Source organism: Neophocaena asiaeorientalis, unplaced genomic scaffold (assembly GCF_003031525.2).
Source record: "Neophocaena asiaeorientalis asiaeorientalis breed wild unplaced genomic scaffold, Neophocaena_asiaeorientalis_V1.1 scaffold89, whole genome shotgun sequence".
Lineage (NCBI taxonomy): Eukaryota > Metazoa > Chordata > Mammalia > Artiodactyla > Phocoenidae > Neophocaena > Neophocaena asiaeorientalis.
In genome coordinates this window covers 1,076,349-1,095,271 of record NW_020172592.1, presented here as the reverse complement: position 1 = coordinate 1,095,271, position 18,923 = coordinate 1,076,349, and the positions used below count along the sequence as shown (strand labels likewise).

At 39.3% G+C, this 18,923-nt stretch overlaps 1 protein-coding gene across 5 annotated transcripts in view; it reads right to left on the bottom strand.

Annotated features, from left to right (window-relative positions):
• HDAC9 (histone deacetylase 9) overlaps positions 1-18,923 on the bottom strand; it is a 792,206-nt gene that overhangs the window by 405,962 nt on the left and 367,321 nt on the right. For 3 of the 5 annotated variants that reach the window (XM_024738435.1, XM_024738437.1, XM_024738436.1), the window contains exons 7-8: positions 9,523-9,654; positions 4,004-4,119 (exon numbers count right to left, since the gene is read on the bottom strand). In XM_024738435.1, coding sequence (XP_024594203.1) covers positions 4,004-4,119; positions 9,523-9,654 — 248 coding nt within the window. The remainder of the gene's footprint in view (positions 1-4,003; positions 4,120-9,522; positions 9,655-18,923) is intronic. The other 2 variants (XM_024738439.1, XM_024738438.1) reach the window with 1 other exon arrangement.

The window sequence follows — 18,923 nt, the reverse complement described above, 5'->3', positions numbered from 1 at the left end:
ACTGAGCATATGTAAGAAATTGAAGAAATGGAACAGAAGTGGCCAGCGCAGATGGAGGCTCAGTCTCACGTGAGATTTGCTGGCTTGGTGACAAACATACTAATGAGTTTTCCCTACTAGAAGCCAGTATTGATACCAACAACAACAAATGAACTTGTTCTGCACTTCACAATTTAACACCTGCCTTCCAAACACCGATTCCCCACCACAAAGCTGCTGGGGTAGTCATTACCACCTTTCACTAGATAAAGAATCTGAGGTTCAGGGCAAGTTCAGCAATTTAACCAATGATGACAAAGTAGTTGGTTTTGCAGCCAGGTTCCTTGGGAGCCTTCTGAATGGAAGACCCATACATCTGAATGCAATGTGCGGTTTCCTTAGCCTGGACTTACGAGTAAATTCTCCCCTTACTTCTGTCTTAACCTTTATTTAAATTATGCAGAACACATGAATTATGAGAGAGAAAATTTTCTGTTTACCTAAGCCTCAAGATCAGCCTGAAATACAGCCTTACTTTCCTATTTCCTAAGCAGCAAAAAGGGAGTAGAATCCCATTCGTTTACATGGGATCTGAAAGAATTAGGTGACATGCTTTTCTACTTCCCGGTCACAGAATAGAGAGTTGATTCAAATGTACACTGTTACACCATGTTAAGCAAAGATGGTAGAATAAGCCTATTTTATAAATGGTAAAGTATGCAACCAATTTGATTTTTGAAAGTATAATGATGTAAATTTTTCATATCCCCAAGTATTTCTGTTGATATGACATCACATGCTATTATTAATCTTAGATGTCTGTAAACATCATATTAAATTCAAAATGATTAATCCAAAATTGGCTGAAAAACATTGTTTTTTTCCTCTTTTCTCTAGTTTAGGTGGAAATATTTGGTGTTACAAGGCGAGGATATTAATTTGCTGACAGTTTCAGTCTGAATTCTGCTGTCTCCTCACCTCTCCAGTATGAATTATGCTACAGACCTCTGTAAATGCAATGCAGCAGAAAACCACATGTTAGCCATCAGGGCTGAATTTTTTGTTCTGGGCCACGGAGAGGCTACCCATCAGTGCATAAAGGTCTGCCCACCTGGCCTTTTGGATCATAGTTCAGACACACAATTAATTCATTATGAGGTAAGTCACTGCTTGCTTTTGAACTAGTCTTTCCAGCTTTGGAAGTGAACATCCTGTCACTGACCTGAAGAAATACCTCTACTCTTTCAAACTCCATTCAATCACATTTCCTTCTGTTTTGTTTTTTTTTTTTTAAACTGGTGGGGGTGGAAGGAAAGAATATGTCAACAATTAGCTGAAAAGCTGGGGCATATAAACAGATAGTTGTGTTTAGGTATCAGCAAAAGGTTTTAGGAATATAAAACAGATTAAAATAGTAAAAGCAAATTCCTTTAATTTACATTCTCCACTGTATATATTTTGAAATTTAATGACAGGGTCACACAATCTGGGACACTCAATTTAATTTAACAGGTTTTAAAAAGCTTGAAGTAAAGACAAAATCTCACCTTTTCCCATTTATATCCAGTCTCATGAATATGTATTGCTTCGTTGTTTCTTAATGTCGTACTAAGTGCTATATGCATATGTTTGTATTTATAATGAAGGGTTATATGTATCTTCATCTTTAGTAACAAACCATGTCCCCCACTGCCTTCCTCCCCCTTGAGAGGTAACCACCATGCTAAATTCTGTGTTCATCACTCCCTCGCTTTTTTAAAATATACTTTTATTACATACGTTTTTCCAATCAAAATACTGTACTGCCTGTTTCTGAACTTAACAAAATACTATCAAGCTGTAAGTGGTCTTCCACACCTTTTTGTACTAACAATGCTTTTCTAAGAATCATAAATACTGTTTAATGAATGTGGTTTAGTGTGTTTTCATTTTCCAAGGATACAGAATTCATCCAGAACCTATTTAGAACCCAGATCTTTTAGCGTTTCTGCAATTGAAACTCATTCTTCAAACTGAGAGGAAATGGAAATCTAAAGTTTTTTAGAAATATCTGTGACCAAGTTGTTCTTTTCCTGGAAACTGATTAAAGGGTTGCAGAAAACTGACTGATATTGAGATATAACTGCACTAACAGAAATACAATGCCTGTCACCAATAGTCCAAGAATCCCACTTACATCTATGGCCACAAATACATGTGAAATATTTATTCCACCTGGTATCATGTTTTACAAGGAAAAATGAAGACGAGAAAGGGACAATAGGATGGTAAGAAACAAGAAATAGATGGAGGACAGGAGAAAATACAGCAGCCTAGTTGTATTCGTCACATAGCTGAAAGACGAGCATAAGCAACGGAGCATCTATCTCTTCTGCTCATTTTCCTTGGAAAATTGAGGGAAATTTTTGAAATCTAAAATGAATGTGTATTCCTCTAGAAAGAATTTACTTTTGCTTTTTCCAGATACCTCAGGGAACTAAAACTCTGGGGCACTTTAAATTAACAGTTTGAGGTTATGAAAATTCGGGCTACAACGAGCTTCTGGTTACAACTTCTCCAGGAAAGACTCTGCCCCTGCTCTGGTCTACATCAAGACACCTCCATGGGTGGGGATGAGGGACTCACCAATGTAGCACAGATATAGGTCTTTGGGTTTGAATGGTTTCCTGTTAGATTATCCTCTTTGGTCAGTACTGGGCTTTGCCTTCTCTCTCCCTTCAGAGTTATGTGAGGCTCTGAAAACCAAAACTCAAGTATACAAATGTCCTCAGAGAAGAAGTGACTTCACTGGCTCCAGTCCTTTCCTTATCAGGGACAACCTTCCCTTATATTTTGGCCAGATAATTTATAACTTATAAATAATTTATTATACATGTATGTGTGAATGTATGAAGTTACAGACACAGATGTTGGCATAATGTACAGAAGACATTTCTATCAGTCAAGCTAACCGTCCAAAATCAACTAGGTTGCCCCAGGAGACAGTGAAGCGAGTTCCCTTTGAATAAAGAGTGTTCTGGTGGCAGTCTGATAATCACATATCAGGAGAGCTACACAGATGGTTCAGGAATCAGAGATTTGATCAGTCCCTTTCAGCCCCAAAGTATCATGACTCTATAAAACACAATGGAAGAAGCATGTCACAGTTATATATGAGAAGTTACTACACCAGCTTCCTCTGCATAGAGCAATGCATGGTAAGGAGGCATTATAATGACAGAAAAGAAATATTGAGAATTTCAGTCGATTGATGGTGACTCCAAAACAGCTGATTCCACAGGAGTGGCTGTTGCCTTTGCTTAGCCTACTACAGAAACTACATAGACAAATTCTTGCTGACTCACAAATTTACTTTCCTCTATTGTTGTATCACTGGTTTCAATAAATCATATGCCAAAAAACAAATGTTATTAAAGTTGACCGCATACAGTCAGAAAAAAAAAAATCATGTGTTATTTCAGACCAGTTTCCTTTAATCTTTCATTTTTCAAGGTCAGAGTTCATATATCATTTATCTTTATAGCCCCACTGCCAGGCAAAATGACTGGCACATAGTAGGTCCTTAATACATGTTTGCTTAGTGGAGCTCTGTGTTCCTCAATTATGATACTTCAACAATTTTCTCATTACTCTTCAGGTCCATTGGATAAAACATCTAACTTGTTTTGGGCAACTGTTCTTCTGAGAGGTTTGCATGATGTTGTTTTACTTACTGATGGGTCTATTCCCATCAGGATAACCAAGAACGATGCAGAAAGACTTCCGAGTTGCACAACTGCTGGGCAGTATATACTCAGCATCACTAAGAGTGGTTTCTTGGAGGATTATACTTCAGTATTTTCAAACCATGACTGTCATCCAAACTTTGTAAATCAGATTGAGTTTATTCAATTCCACACATTATAAACCTATCAGAAAAATAACTAAGAACGGGTGGCTTTAAACTTCAATTCAGAAATATCACTGCATTTTAGGGGGCTAATTGAGGATTAACTTTTAAAAGAACCAAAATAATGCGTCTTACCTCAGCCTGAGGAGTAGGGGGCAAAACCGAAGTCTCATTTTCAGTAACATTACCAGTTGGCCCATTGTTTGGTGAACTGGGACCAGACCCTGGAGAACTGCTACTGACTGAGGATTCTGAAAAACATTGTGAAGTACGAATACACTCATGAAAAACATACAAAGATGAACTGCAGTTATACTCTAAGTAATATACAGAAGTGAACATTGTTTCTCTTCCCCTACGTGAATGACTAAATAAAAAGAACTGTGAAAAACTTTGGAACATTTCTGAATTTCCATACCACGTTTCTTCCTTTGCTTTCACTGCTAAAAATACAACATAGTCTTCATTAATTTTAGAGAAGTAGAGATATCCAGTTAGAGAGGATTGTAGAAGCTTTCGATTAGGGGGAAGAAAAAAAAGAATGTAATCTCCTCTTACTTGCTCTTGTGCTACCATAAATAATCACAGTAATAGAGATAATGGACTTGCATAATTCATAAAAACGTGCCATCAACAAATGAGGCCTGGAGTCATTCCTGTCATGTGTGGAAAGATTGCTTATATGCTATGTTATAAATGGCTCTTTATTTAATTTACTAAGGCTGTACCTTATTACAGCACATCTTAGTCAAAGTTGTATGAAGAAAATACAACATAAGATAAAATCTCAATATTGTATTGATGGCCTTGTACAACGTTGGCTAACCTTAACTCTACCCAACTTATTTTCCAGAAGATGGTAAGTTGCCTAAATTTAATATGTTCAATTTTAAACATCAATGTAACAAACTCATTTAAGCAAGAGTTGGATAACAACAATATAGATCATCTCTATCATCTTCAGATATAAAATTCACACACATTTCAAGTTACAAAGGAAGCAATGCACTTACTAAAATATCTAATTAATGAAATAGAAACTTTCATTTCCTAGAAATATAGCTAAGAGAGGCCATCTCATCAAGCCTTGGCAAATTACCTGTTGAGCTCTAATCAATCCCCTATCACCTCCCATAGTTCATTCATTTGAACATTTTTCTAGGTGCCTCATCCTTATACCTTGTCTACTCAGCTCTGCACAGATGATCTTGGCCTCACACTTCTCAGAGACTGACAACTTCTGACATGATTCCTATCAGTGACTTTTCTTTCTACCTCGTGATTTTGTCATCCACACTCTCCTTGCCCGTGTCGAAGTGAAAGCATTTCTCTTCTGCTCCCCGCTCCAATGCGGGCACAGTCACCCTCACCCATGGCCCAGTCCCCTTAGCACTTGCTCTAGAATTCTGCTCCAGCAATTACTTTGAATCTTCAGGTCCTCCTTTTCCACTGGAATTGTCCCTCTAGTCTGAAAGCATGCTAGTAACCTGTGAGAAGTAGTGTGCTTGTTCTTTGAGACCAGGCCGTCCAGCTTGCTCACTGTGGACTGCAATTGTTCCCTTGAACACCCCGAAATTTGAAGGCTTTTGACAAAACAGTTCTCATTCTCCTCATCCTTTCTACAAGAAGATTCTCCACTTCCATGTTTGTTTTTCCATCTCTCTGGCTGTTCCTCCTTCGACCAATTTCTAAATGTAGATATTCACCGAAGTTTGTAGCCTTACCCTATTTCTCTTTCCCTTGTCAAAATCACTCAAAATTATGACATCATACTATCATTTTTACACAGAATACTCCCATAAAACTTTTATTTCTTGTCTTTCCTTTTCATAATTTCTAGCCTGAATCTCTTTGGAATACTGGACATTTTTCATCTCTCTTTTTTTTTTTTTTGCAGTACGCGGGCCTCTCACTGTTATGGCCTCTCCCGTTGCGGAGCACGGGCTCCGGATGCGCAGGCTCAGCAGCCATGGCTCACGGGCCCAGCCGCTCCGCGGCATGTGGGATCTTCCCAGACTGGGGCACGAACCCGTGTCCCCTGCATCGGCAGGCGGACTCCCAGCCACTGTGCCACCAGGGAAGCCCCTTTCATCTCTTTTTATATGTGTATCAAACTCAGTGTATTTCAATATTAAATGTGCTCTGCTTACCTCTGTTTATCACTACCCTTACAGTCATTCTCATTCCCTTCCCTACTCCAAATCTAATCAATTACTAGATTATTTAGTTTTGTTCTTTACATCATTTCTCATCTACTTCTGACTACAATGATTTCAGCTTAATCCCTCAGCCCTCATTATTCTCTCATGGACTATAGCAAAAGTCTCCTGTATTTCTAAGTTGCTACAGCAGTCAGTCTCTCCAAACTTTCCTTAAACTGTTGCCAGATGGATCATAGCAAGACAACTTTCACTATGTTCCTCTGCTCCAAAATGGAGCCTAACATTATTTCCTAATATTGCCCTTTCTGAACTCTGCACTCAGTCAAATTTAAATCCCCTACTCTCCGTATGTGCTGCTTTCCCATTTCATGCTTTTTTATCCTCCTTTTCCTCCACCTACTTCATTGAAGGTCCAATCCCACCTCTATGCTCAAAGCCTGGCTCACATACCATCTGTCACCCGTGAATGGAAGCTCCCAATTTTCAGGCTATAGTTGCTTGCCCTCCCTTGGAACACCTATTACTTTCAACTTTCTATTATAAATATTTCTCTACTCAGAAGTGCAGTACCAATGGAAAGAATGTGAGACTGGTGGCAGAATTCTGATCCTGCCACCTACCGACTGTGGGATTTCATCAAGTCAACGATATCATAAAATTCTTAAATACATATTGCTCACTACCTTTCGGTCTATATGTCTTGCTTACATTTGATTAGTCTATTTTTATATTTGCCCCTTTCTTGTTTACTTTTCTTTTAACAAAGAAGATGCACATTAAAAAAAATACTTCAAGAGCTTCCTTCCCCTGGACTCCTAACTCTTGTCTTTCCTGTATGGCTACACACTGACTTCTCATTAAAGTCCCACTTCTGTATCCTGTCTTTAAAAGAACAAAAATAAAAATGAAAACTATTTTTAAACATTCTGTCTTGTCAATTTAAAATTACGTTATTTATATTATTTTATGTGATACTTACACAGACGTATTTCCTTATGTAGAAATCACTATGATAGGCACTAGAATTCAAGGCAACAAATACTACAACAGGATTCTACAGCATCACGCTGGATAGGGTCTGGGAGGGGAGGTAGCAACTGATTTTCTGGGAACACTGACAAAAATCTCTGAGAAGAAATAATATCACAACTGGGGTTTGAATAAGAGCAGCTCATGAAATGGGGTCAGTGGAGAAGGGAAGAGTGGAGGAGAAGACGTTGCAGGCGCAGGGATGTTAGAATTTTAAATTAACATGGCTTTGGGGGTGGGGAGGGGCGGAAAACTCTTGGCTTTGAAAAAGAGGAAGATGATAAGTGGTTCCCATATCAATTACTGGGAAGAGAGAGGTGGCATGGGTTTGGAAAAAGCAAACACTTGAACCTATGGAACAAGGAAGAGAGAGGTAGAGGTGAAAAAAGAAAACCAGTGGGAATTCAACTGCTATGATGCTATGGTGGTCTCTGACTCGATAGCAAAAATAATTAGTATTAAGATCCAAACAGAGCTCATCCTAATTACATGAAAGCTGGCAAAGAAAGGGGAAGGAGTACAGGTGAAGAAAGCTGTGTGTCCAATAGTTCAGATCCTCCAAAGATATTTAGAATAACTGCAACATACCAGTTAAAAATATCTACCAAAGCATTCGTGAGTCCTAGCTTATTGATCAGAAATGTGTGTCTAATAAATGTACAAGTCTCTTCAAGTACATGTTTTTTTCCTCAGTTGAAAAGGGGAGTTATTATATCACAAAATTAGAAAGAGAAAATTATGATATTTCACAAGTAAAGAAATCTTAGTAGAACTCTAGCAAATCATAACCCTTACAAATGAGAATTAATTGTTACTCAAATAAGCATTGAGCTAAATCCCACTGAAATTTGGTAAGGATGAGAAAGTGACCATGGGAAAAAAGTTATGATCAAGAAAAAGATTAATAGGAAAATAGAAAAGAAATTGGGATAAATAAATATGACCTTAAACAATAAGATTCTAAAAAAAAACAAACGAAAAAGCAATATATATGTTTTTCTATTTTCAAGTTTTTCTGTTATGAGAGAACCTACTCTCTCCCACTAGAAAAATCACCTATATTTCGTTACATGAGACAATTGATATGTTCATTATTGTTTACATTCATTAAAACATTCACTCCCCAACTCCCCAACCCCACCAAAGACCTCTATTATGAAAACTTACTTAAGATTTTTATTCACTAAAATACATATAAGTTTCTTGGCATAAAAAGTCTATAACTCTAAATTTAGAATTCAATTGGTCAAAATTAGTGATTATATTTGATACTGGAAAATAAACTCTAGTAAAGTAATTGTTTATTTAATATTTCTTATCCCTCAAGAAAAAATTTTCCCACCAATACTTTCCCTCAGATAAACATATTAATCTGTCAGGACTGAATAGAAGACTAAACATTTTTTTGCCCTAGTAGCCTGTCAAAGCACTGTTTCATTAGTATTCTGTACTTTTCCACCTCTGCCTCTACCTCTGCAATCTTCTCCATACTGTCTCCCTAAACTAGAAACTATCATGACCAAAGAAGACAGAGAAAACAAATAATTTGTTAAAACTTGCTAAGAATAAGATCTGATATTGGAGAAATAATACCAACTGACTATATTGGTATAAGCACAATTTTCCTTGGGGATGGAGACAAATGGTTGTAGACTACCATTTCTTTATTGATGCAACTAAAGGAAATGACCAGATACAATGCATAGCTCTAAGTAGGTACTCGATAAACAGTAGTCAGTATTGTTATTCTGGCTAGCCTTTTTGGTTCTGGTATCCCTATGTCTTCTCCAATTTCAGACCAGGTACAAATGGGACTAGCGGGCTTTGTAAGACATCAGGTTGAATTTCCTAACCTGTTCACCCCACTACTAACCAGGCAGCTAAAAAAATAAGAACTCTTCCATTTGAGACTAGTGAAAATGACAGTTTTTTTCCCTTCATAAAAGGCAGTATATCCCCCTCCTGCCATAAGTCCCAGTTCACTAGTAAACACATAAAGTCATTTATGAGTTCTGTAAATTTGTTGAAAAGTCAAGGTTTTGCTGTTCCACGTAGTTTAATTTTCCCAGATGTATTTTGTACATTCATGTCTGAGTATGGGGGAAGTGTTCTTCTTGGACCTCCCTCTGCTCATTTCTGATCAAATTTCATTAAAAGTTATGTTCTCTTGGCTGGCATTCCCAAAATGGACTGCTTGTTTCTGAAAAGATTAAGGTGAGCTTTGGCATTCCCTAGTTATGCCCACTGACACACAGTTCTGTTTTTCATTCATTTCCTGTTTAACATGGTGAATGCATGGCAAGGTTTACTGAACTACTTGTGAGTTTTCAATATAATTTCCTTTCAAGAAATGTTTCTCCTCAAAATAACTTTTAATATACAACAGGTATATTTTTCTAAACTTTTTTTGTTCATTCCTACTAGCAGCATTTTTTAGTGTATATCTGCCCAGTCCTCAATTACCTGTCACCTCAAACATTCGCTTCTTGAATGAAGTGACAACATTTCCATCCTTCCGCCTGAGTAAGGGGCTGCTTCTCCTCTCTGCCACTTTCTGTTTTAACCTGGACCGCACCTTCAAGTTGGGCTCAGAGGCTGGGGATTGAGACAAAGAAAATAGATAAAAATTAAAAAGTGGAGAGCCAATCGCTCCTGTGTATAAAAAACGGCTCACCCTTTTCATACTCCCTTCTCATCTCAAAGTAAAACCCCAAGCATGTAAATAAGGCATTGACTATAAATTAATTAAACAGACAAATGTCATAATTATTTTTATGAAATATGTGAAACGTTCTTCTACTTCTCTAAATGTAAAGTGAAAAAGGAGAAAAAATATGTTTCGACTTATTTTACGTAGCAGAATTGGGATTGTTAACGGGAAGTTAAATGACTGAGTGTGTCTGGGTCAGAGTAAGATTTATTACACTTCATTGTCAGTTCTCTCAATTCTCTCAAGGGTGAAACTCAATAACCACAAAAACAGTACCTTAATGTGATTTTAGAGACTCTAGGCTGACTTCTGGTAATAAGAAGACACCTCTGCAGCATATAATTTATGTCTGATTCTGACTCCTGAAATATTTCATTGTCAGTAGTTTCGAACCTGAAATCCTGGGAAAATATACTCGGTATAATAACACAAAACCAAGTAGAATCACTATGAATAAACCTTTGTATACAGTGAGTACACAATCAATTAGAAAGGAAGGGTAGCCAAGTCTTATTACTAAAGTTCTGAGTTAGGTTATATGTTCCAAAATACAAATGCACATTATTCATACATACGTTACTATTTCTTTGGTTGAACTATCCTAAATAGCGATGCTCTATAATTAGTCATTATTTATTAGGTTTTTAAGTGATTATACTTTAGAAGAATGGAAACATTGGACTGAGTCTGTAGTAGAAATCGGTGATTATGATGGTGCTGGTGGAGATGATAATGATGATGATGATTAGGGAAACAATGTTTCTGACGACAACTAACGTTCACAGAGTGATTATTATGTTCCACTACTGTCCTAAAAGCTTTGTCAATATTAACTTCTTCAAACATAAAAATCCATATGGGATAGATTCTACTTACACCTTGAATATATCAATGAAGAAACCAAAACCCAGACAGGGAAAGTAACTTACCAAGGTCACAAAGGTAAAAAGGGATGATGCCAGGATCTGTACCCAGGTAACCTAGCTCAACTCTAATCTTCTAAATACTGAAAATACTGCTCTTCCACCTTTCTTTATGTATGAACAGTATAACAATTATACAACTGCTTTTCCAAAGCATTACTAATCATCTACATCAGATACAATGTTATAATGTAGCTATAATTCTTGATCAGATAAAATGATTTCTTTGAAGGAATTTTATAATTCTGCCAAACTACAGAGAGTATCGAAAGTAGAACTTACAATCTTTTATTACTCATTTATTTATTTTTTGTTTTTGACTTCAAAATCCTATACTTTACTTTCCCCTTTGTTCTTCTCTTTTTCCCTTTTCTTTAGCTCTGCCTTGGACTGAGAACCCGAGATTTTCTTGGAACTAGCTAGGTAAAATAAAAAAGTTAATTTTTTGTGTTTTACACCTGATTTTATGCCTGAAAATACTGAAAGTGTAAAAATAAAGGGGTGGTGCTGAAAATATTGTAAAAGTATAAAATGGGCAGGAGAGGTGGGCAGAGATCAGGACTGAGTACTGAGTACTGACTAGAGACCTGAAATGTCTTACTTCCTGGGCCTCCCACCTTGAGGCAAAGAAGGGAAACAGTCTGGGGGAAGGATTAAGGTTCTTGCCAGACCTTCCAGGAGTCCAGAGCTTCCTTCAACTCATTTTATCTTAGTAGAGAAGGCTGAGTCTGAATTACTAGCATACAACTTACTCATGAATAAGGGGAAAAAATGGAACTGTATTAATTTACTTAGATTCCACCCCACCCCCGCCCCATGGTATGTATGTATGTATGTATGTATGTATGTATTTGTTTGTTTGCTTGTTTGGCGGTACGCGGGCCTCTCACTGTTGTGGCCTCTCCCGTTGCAGAGCACAGACTCCGGACGCGCAGGCTCAGCGGTCATGGCTCACAGGCCCAGCCGCTCCACGGCATGTGGGATCTTCCCGGACCGGGGCACGAACCCATGTCCCCTGCATCGGCAGGCGGACTCTCAACCACTGCGCCACCAGGGAAGCCCTATTTTAAAATGCCTTTAAAACACCAATTTTGTCTCTGAAAAGCTGTAGGTTAATAAATATATTCCATCTAATACCCAGAAAGGAAAAAATGAGGAATCCCCATGTGCTAACTAGATTGGTATCTGCTGTCACCTTGCTTATAACCCTAGGACAAGAATCACAGAGTCTCAGACTTTAATCTAGACATGACTTTATGATGAAGCCTAACAGATTCAACACTACAGACTGGCTCTCCAGAGGAAGTACACCAACTGATTCATCACTTCAAAGATGGAGGAGAAAAGGCACTGTGTTTTCAGAGGGAATATGTGGAGTTGGGACCACACTTCCCAGCTATGCGATTTTCAGCGAGACTTTAGTACTATCTGAGCCTGACTCCTCGTTTGTGAAACATGAAACTCTAATACCTTCCTTACTTCACAGAACTGTGGCCACTGGATTAGATACCTGAGAATAACTGCGAAGATCTGGGTGAACACAAAAGGGAAGAAAAGGTTTACGGAATTCTTATTGCTGCTACTGCTGGTGGCGGGGGTGTTACACTAGGGATGGCAGAGCCAGGACCGGGCCCTGGATCCCCTGATTCCCAGTCCAGTCCTCCTGTTCCTAACACGTTGCACCAGCTGGGCCCGAGTTTCTGCAATCAAGATGAAAATGTGCCAACAGCTTGGAAAATCAGCATATGCCATTTAAACATTCTACATGAAACCTAGAATTCCATAATCTTTTCAGAAAAGACTTTACAGGCGGGCAGATAGCTTTTGTTCCTACATGTCTATGAGAATGGGCTGGATATACAGCTCTTAAATATCTTTCAATGACAACATAAAAAAAAGTGAACATTAGAATAGGAATGAGAACTGGGTCCTGGTTTTGCAACTTTCAGCTACTGTCAGTCCGCTCATTCATGCAAATAAGCAATGAAGACACCTTTGTAGTGCATGGAGTGAAACAGATGTGCTTTAAATGCCTGGATGAATTACTTTATATCTCTAAATCTCAGTTTCTCATGTTAAAATGGAGATAGGTTTGTTTTTGTTTTGTTTTTTCCTCCATATGCTCCAACAGATTCCATTTCCCTTCTTTCTCTGAGTTCATGGGACCGAATCCTGGGACTGCATCACTCCAGTCCTTTGCTGGTTGGATTTCATCTGGACTCAACCTATTGGTAGGACTGGCTAGTGATCAAAGAATTAAGGAGTTAGAGACCAGGTATCCTATGCTCTCTCTGCTACAATGCTGCATCACCAGGTGTAGCTTTGTCTCTTCCTGATTTCATCTCCCTCTTGAGGGCTCTGCTCCACAGCTTCAGCTTTCCCAGCACTCCAGCAACATTATTTCCTCTCCTTGCTTCTTTAGCCCTGGCTTCTCACTGTTGTTATTTTCTGGGTGCCTCAACATCCCTAAGCAGTTGTAAGCAGTCCCTTCATAAAAGTCTACGACCCATACTGTGGAGGTTCTGTTTCCTGCCAAGACTCTGATCAACACAGTCCTTCATATTTTACAAGGTTATTGTAGACTCAAACAAAATAATGTCCAGTAGAAGATAAACCAGTGGTTCTCAACCAGCAAAGATTTTGACACCGAGGGACATTTGGCTATGTCTGGAGATATTCTGATTGTCAGTATGGGGAGTTGCTGCTGGAATATAGTGGGCAGAGGCCAGGGATGCTGCTAAACATCCTACAGTGCACAGGATAGGCCCCCATAGCAAAGAATTATCTGGACCCAAACATCAGTATCATCAAGTGTGAAAAACCTTGGGGTAAGCAATCAGTAAATGCAAGTTGTTAATAACTGTACGGATGATCAAAGGAGATAATAATATCTGTTGGAGATTCTCAAAGAGGATGTAAAAGAGTCTGGGAAGAAAAGAAATATTATCAGAAATCAGGGAGTGCTATAGGTGGCTTAAAATATTAAATATTTCAATACACTTTATACTTAGAAATTTATTTGAAAACATTCAAAGCAAAGCTAGTCGACTTCTACTGGTTATGAAGATATGCAGAAAGATTCTCAATTTGGGGTAGGATAATATTTGAGGCACTGTGATATCTTTATCAACTGAGGACACACCTTTGTAAAAACTAAGAATCACATATTCTATAAAGTGCAACATACATTTATTTTCTCAAAATATACGATATACAACTTTTCTAAGTAAAGGTCCAAATCCATTGGTTTCAGCAAAAGCTTTTGCCTGCATTTCAATTCTGATTTTGAGTCACCAGAGATTTTAGTATCTAAGTGGTGAAGGCAAAGGTAGGAATGATAGATAACCATCATTTAGTCCTTGCAATGCTTTATAAACTCACTCCTAACATTTCAGAAGCCCACACACCAAAGCTCAGCATGATATATACCCAAGCAGTAGAATTAATGACCTATTGAGCTGACTCAGTTTGCAGTTAAGAGTTAATTCCATGTTTAATGCTCTGGTCTCCCCAAAGGCTGAAGATTTCCATTCCAGTGACTTACTAATGGGAGGAAAATCCTCAAGAGCCCAGAAAGAGATCACTAACTGGGGAGACATTCTGCTTGCATTTGAATGTATGTCATGCCTACCTGCACTAATTGCATTTCTATTTTTACCCCACACCCATCACTCTCTACATCTCAATTAATCACAAAAACAGAAGGCAAGCTTTTAGTGCATGTATGCCCATCTGAATGCATTTGTTGGCTGAGATGAAAACACGGCATGAAAAATTGATTATAATTATTTAAATGAAAACAATGGTAAAGAGAGAACTAAAACCTTTTTCTCTTTTCACTTAAAAAAAAAGTAAAAGAAGGAAAGAGAAAACATGTGAAGAATGCCTTATGAGTTAAATATATTTGAATCTTTCTTCTCATACTGATCTCCATGGTGCAGAATGAACTTAGGTGTCAGTGGGTATGAAAATAAACAACGGGAAAGAAATAGAAAAGTTAGGTAGGAGAAGCACAAGTTAAAAAATTAGGATTCTAAGACACAGTAAGTGACAAGGCCCAGACCTGTCATTTCACTAAGAGATTGGTGTGTTGAGCATGTATTTGAGTGTGGAGGTGTCATTTTTGCACATGTACACACATAGGAACATGAAAACTATCTTCTGCAGGAGCAAATGGGTCTCTGACACAAACAGACTACATTCAGCTTTCAATGCTAAGTTTTTCATGTACTAACACCCAGCAAACCTGGGTGAGTTTTTTGATCTCCATGAATCATTTTGTCATCTACAGTAGATGATATATATGGGTACATCACGGTGGTAGATTAAAGGGGTGGAATGAAGTTCCTAGCTCAACTGGCCATCACAAAAAAGTTGCTCAATAGAGAGATGTTGAATAAATGAATGTTTAATTGTGTCCACATATAAGACTATGAAACATATTAAAATAAAACAAAATGAATAAAGCTAAAACGTAAGCAGAGGGGTAGAAGACTAAAAGTGGTTTACTCCTTTTGCTTAGGGCAATAGTATCTATAACAACAACAAAAATAGTGATGGTCCTTTTCTGATCTTTCACTTAGTGTATTTAAAATACTTTATGGTTAATAACTGACTTTCCATACTTTCCACACTTTTTTTACTTGCCTGTTTATAATTTCTACTCTATTTACTCTATGTCTTAAATACATCACCTTTTACTATGAATGATTACCTACTTTGTGCATTTTGTTTCTGTTCTTTTTATTTATTTATTTACTTGCGGTACGCGGGCCTCTCACTGCTACAGCCTCTCCCATTGCGGAGCACAGGCTCCGGATGCGCAGGCCCAGCGGCCATGGCTCACGGGCCCAGCCGCTACGCGGCACGCGGGATCCTCCCGGACCAGGACACGAACCTGTGTCCCCTGCAACGGCAGGGGGGCCCTCAACCACTGCGCCACCAGGGAAGCCCCTGTTTCTGTTCATTTTTAGTCTTAACTTATGAATATTCTTTACATCAGTAATTTAGACAAAAATTCAATAACTATGTATCATGGTATAAAGTTCTTCATTCTCATTGGATATGATAAGGAGAAAAAAAAGATGTTTCCATTGAGTAATGATTAATGACATTATTAGGATCATTAATGATCTATCAAGATTAAGTACTAGATTAAGAAAGGTATTTTAATATTAATGAATATTTAAGATACTCAACAATTCCACCTCCATGTTTAGCACTACAACCATAGGTGAAGGTCAAGCTTCCATAGCCAGTGTCAGATCCCTTCTCTGGCATTGTCTATTCTTTTCTACTGGACTAGATATCTATCAGTTTATCAACCTAGCCTCCCTCTCTCCTGGATTTCTCCTGCTATTTCCAACCCACAGGGCTACCTTGGAGCTGCCATATTCTGACACTCTGTCACTTAGAACCAAGCAGGTATAACCTATGACCCATTCACTCTATTTTGAATGTCCTTTCTGAATATTAGGTTTCCTGGAGTAGTTCCTGCCCAAATCACTTTTACACTAACACTGTAGTATTCCCTGTCATGTGTGAACTGTTCAATCAAATGATCATTACAATTATGAAAAGACACTTTGGGAACACAAGTAAATTCTCTTATCTAGTTGATCTAAAGATATAGTGAGGGAGACCTTCAAGATGGTGGAGGAGTAAGACGTGGAAATCACCTTCCTCCCCACAAATGCATCAGAAATACATATACATGTGGAACAACTCATATAGAACACCTACTGAATACTGGCAGAAGACTTCAGACTTCCTAAAAGGCAAGAAACTCCCCACGTACCTGGGTAGGGCAAAAGAAAAAAGAAGAAACAGACACAAAAGAATAGCAATGGGACCTGCACCTCTGGGAGGGAGCTGTGAAGGAGGAAAGGGTTCCACACACTAGGAAGCCCTTTGCGGGCGGAGACTGCGGGTGGCGGAAGTGGGGAAGCTTCGGAGCCGCGGAGGAGAGCACAGCAACAGGGGTGCAGAGGGCAAAGCGGAGAGATTCCCGCACAGAGGATCGGTGCCAACCAGCACTCACCAGCCCGAGAGGCTTGTCTCCTCACCTTCCGGGGCGGGCGGGGCTGGGAGCTGAGGTTCGGGCTTCGGAGGCGGATCCCAGGGAGAGGGCTGGGGCTGGCTGTGTGAACACAACCTGAAGAGGGTAGTGCACCACAGCTAGCCGGGAGGGAATCCGGGAAAAAGTCTAGACCTGCCTAAGAGGCAAGAGACCGTTGTTTCGGAGTGCACAAGGAGAGGGGATTCAGAGCACCACCTAAACGAGCTCCAGAGACGGGCACGAGCTGCGGCTATCAGCGCGCACCCCAGAGACGGGCATGAGACGCTGAGGCTGCTGCTGCGGACACCAAGAAGCCTGTGTGCGAGCACAGGTCACTATCCCCACCACCCCTCCTGGGAGCCTGTGCAGCCCACCACTGCCAGGGTCCCGTGATCCAGGGACAACTTCCCCAGGAGAATGCATGGCGCTCCTCAGGCTGGTGCAACGTCACGCTGGCCTCTGCCACCGCAGGCCCGCCCCACATCCGTACCACTCCCTCCCCCCCGGCCTGAGTGAGCCAGAGTCCCCGAATCAGCTGCTCCTTTAACCCTGTCCTGTCTGAGCGAAGAACAGACGCCCTCAGGTGACCTACACGCCGAGGCGGGTCCAAATCCAAAGCTGTGCCCTGGGAGCTGTGCAAACGAAGAAGAGAAAGGGAAATCTCTCCCAGCAGCCTCAGGAGCAGCGGATTAAATCTCCACCATCAACTTGATGTACCCTGCATCTGTGGAATACCTGAATAGACAACGAATCATCCCAAATTGAGGAGGTGGACTTTGGAAGCAAAGATATATATTTTTTTTTTCCTTTTTCTCTTTCTGTGAGTGTATATGTGTATGCTTCTGAGTGTGATTTTGTCTGTATAGCTTTGCTTTTGCCATTTGTCCTAGGATTCTGTCTGTCCGTTTTTGTTTTGTTTTTACTATAGTTTTTAGCCCTTGTTATCATTGGTGGATTTGGTTTTTGGTTTGGTTGATCTCTTCTTTTTTTAATTACTTTTAAATTATTTTTATTTTTAATAATTTTATTTTAATAACTTTATTTTATTTTTTTAAATTTCTTTCTTTCATTATTTCTCCCTTTTCTTCTGGGCCGTGTGGCTGACAGGGTCTTGGTGCTCTGGCCAGGTGTCAGGCCTATGCCTCTGATGTGGGAGAGCAGAGTTCAGTACATTGGTCCACCAGAGACCTCCCAGCTCCATGTAACATCAAACGGAGAAAGCTCTCCCAGAGATCTCCATCTCAAAGGTAAGACTCAGCTACACTCAACAATCAGCAAGCTCCAGTGCTGGACACCCTGTGCCAAATAACTAGCAAGTCAGGAACACAACCCCACCTTTTAGCAGAGAGGATTAAAATCATAGTAAGGTCACACAACCCCAAAACACACCACCGGACAGGAACCTGTCCACCAGAAAGACAAGATCCAGCCTCATCCACCAGAACACAGGCACTAGTCCCCTCCTCCAGGAAGCCTACACAACCCACTGAACCAACCTTAGCCACTGAGGGCAGACACCAAAAACAACAGGGACTACAAACCTGCAGCCCTCGAAAAGGAGACCCCAAAAAGAGTAAGTTAAGCAAAATGAGAAGACAGAGAAACACACAGCAGATGAAGGTGCAAGGTAAAAACCCACCAGACCTGACAAATAAAGAGGAAATAGGCAGTCTACCTGAAAAACAATTCAGAGTAATGATAGTAAAGATGATCCAAAATCTTGGAGATAGAATGGAGAAAATACAAGAAACATTTAACAAGGACCTAGAAGAACTAAAGAGAAAACAAATGATGAACAACACAATAAATGAAATGAAAATATCTCTAGAAGGAATCAATAGCAGAATAACTGAGGCAGAAGAATGGACAAATGACCTGGAAGATAAAATAGTGGAAATAACTACTGCAGTGCAGTAAGATGTCACAAAGAAAGAAAACTACAGGCCAATATCACTGATGAACATAGATGCAAAAATTCTCAACAAAATACTAGCAAACACAATCCAACAGCACACTAAAAGGATCATACAGCATGATCAAGTGGGAATTATCCCAGGAATGCAAGGCTTCTTCAATATATGCAAATGAATCAATGTGATACACCATATTAACAAACTGAAGGATAAAAACCGTATGATCAACTCAATAGATGCAGAGAAAGCTTTTGACAAAA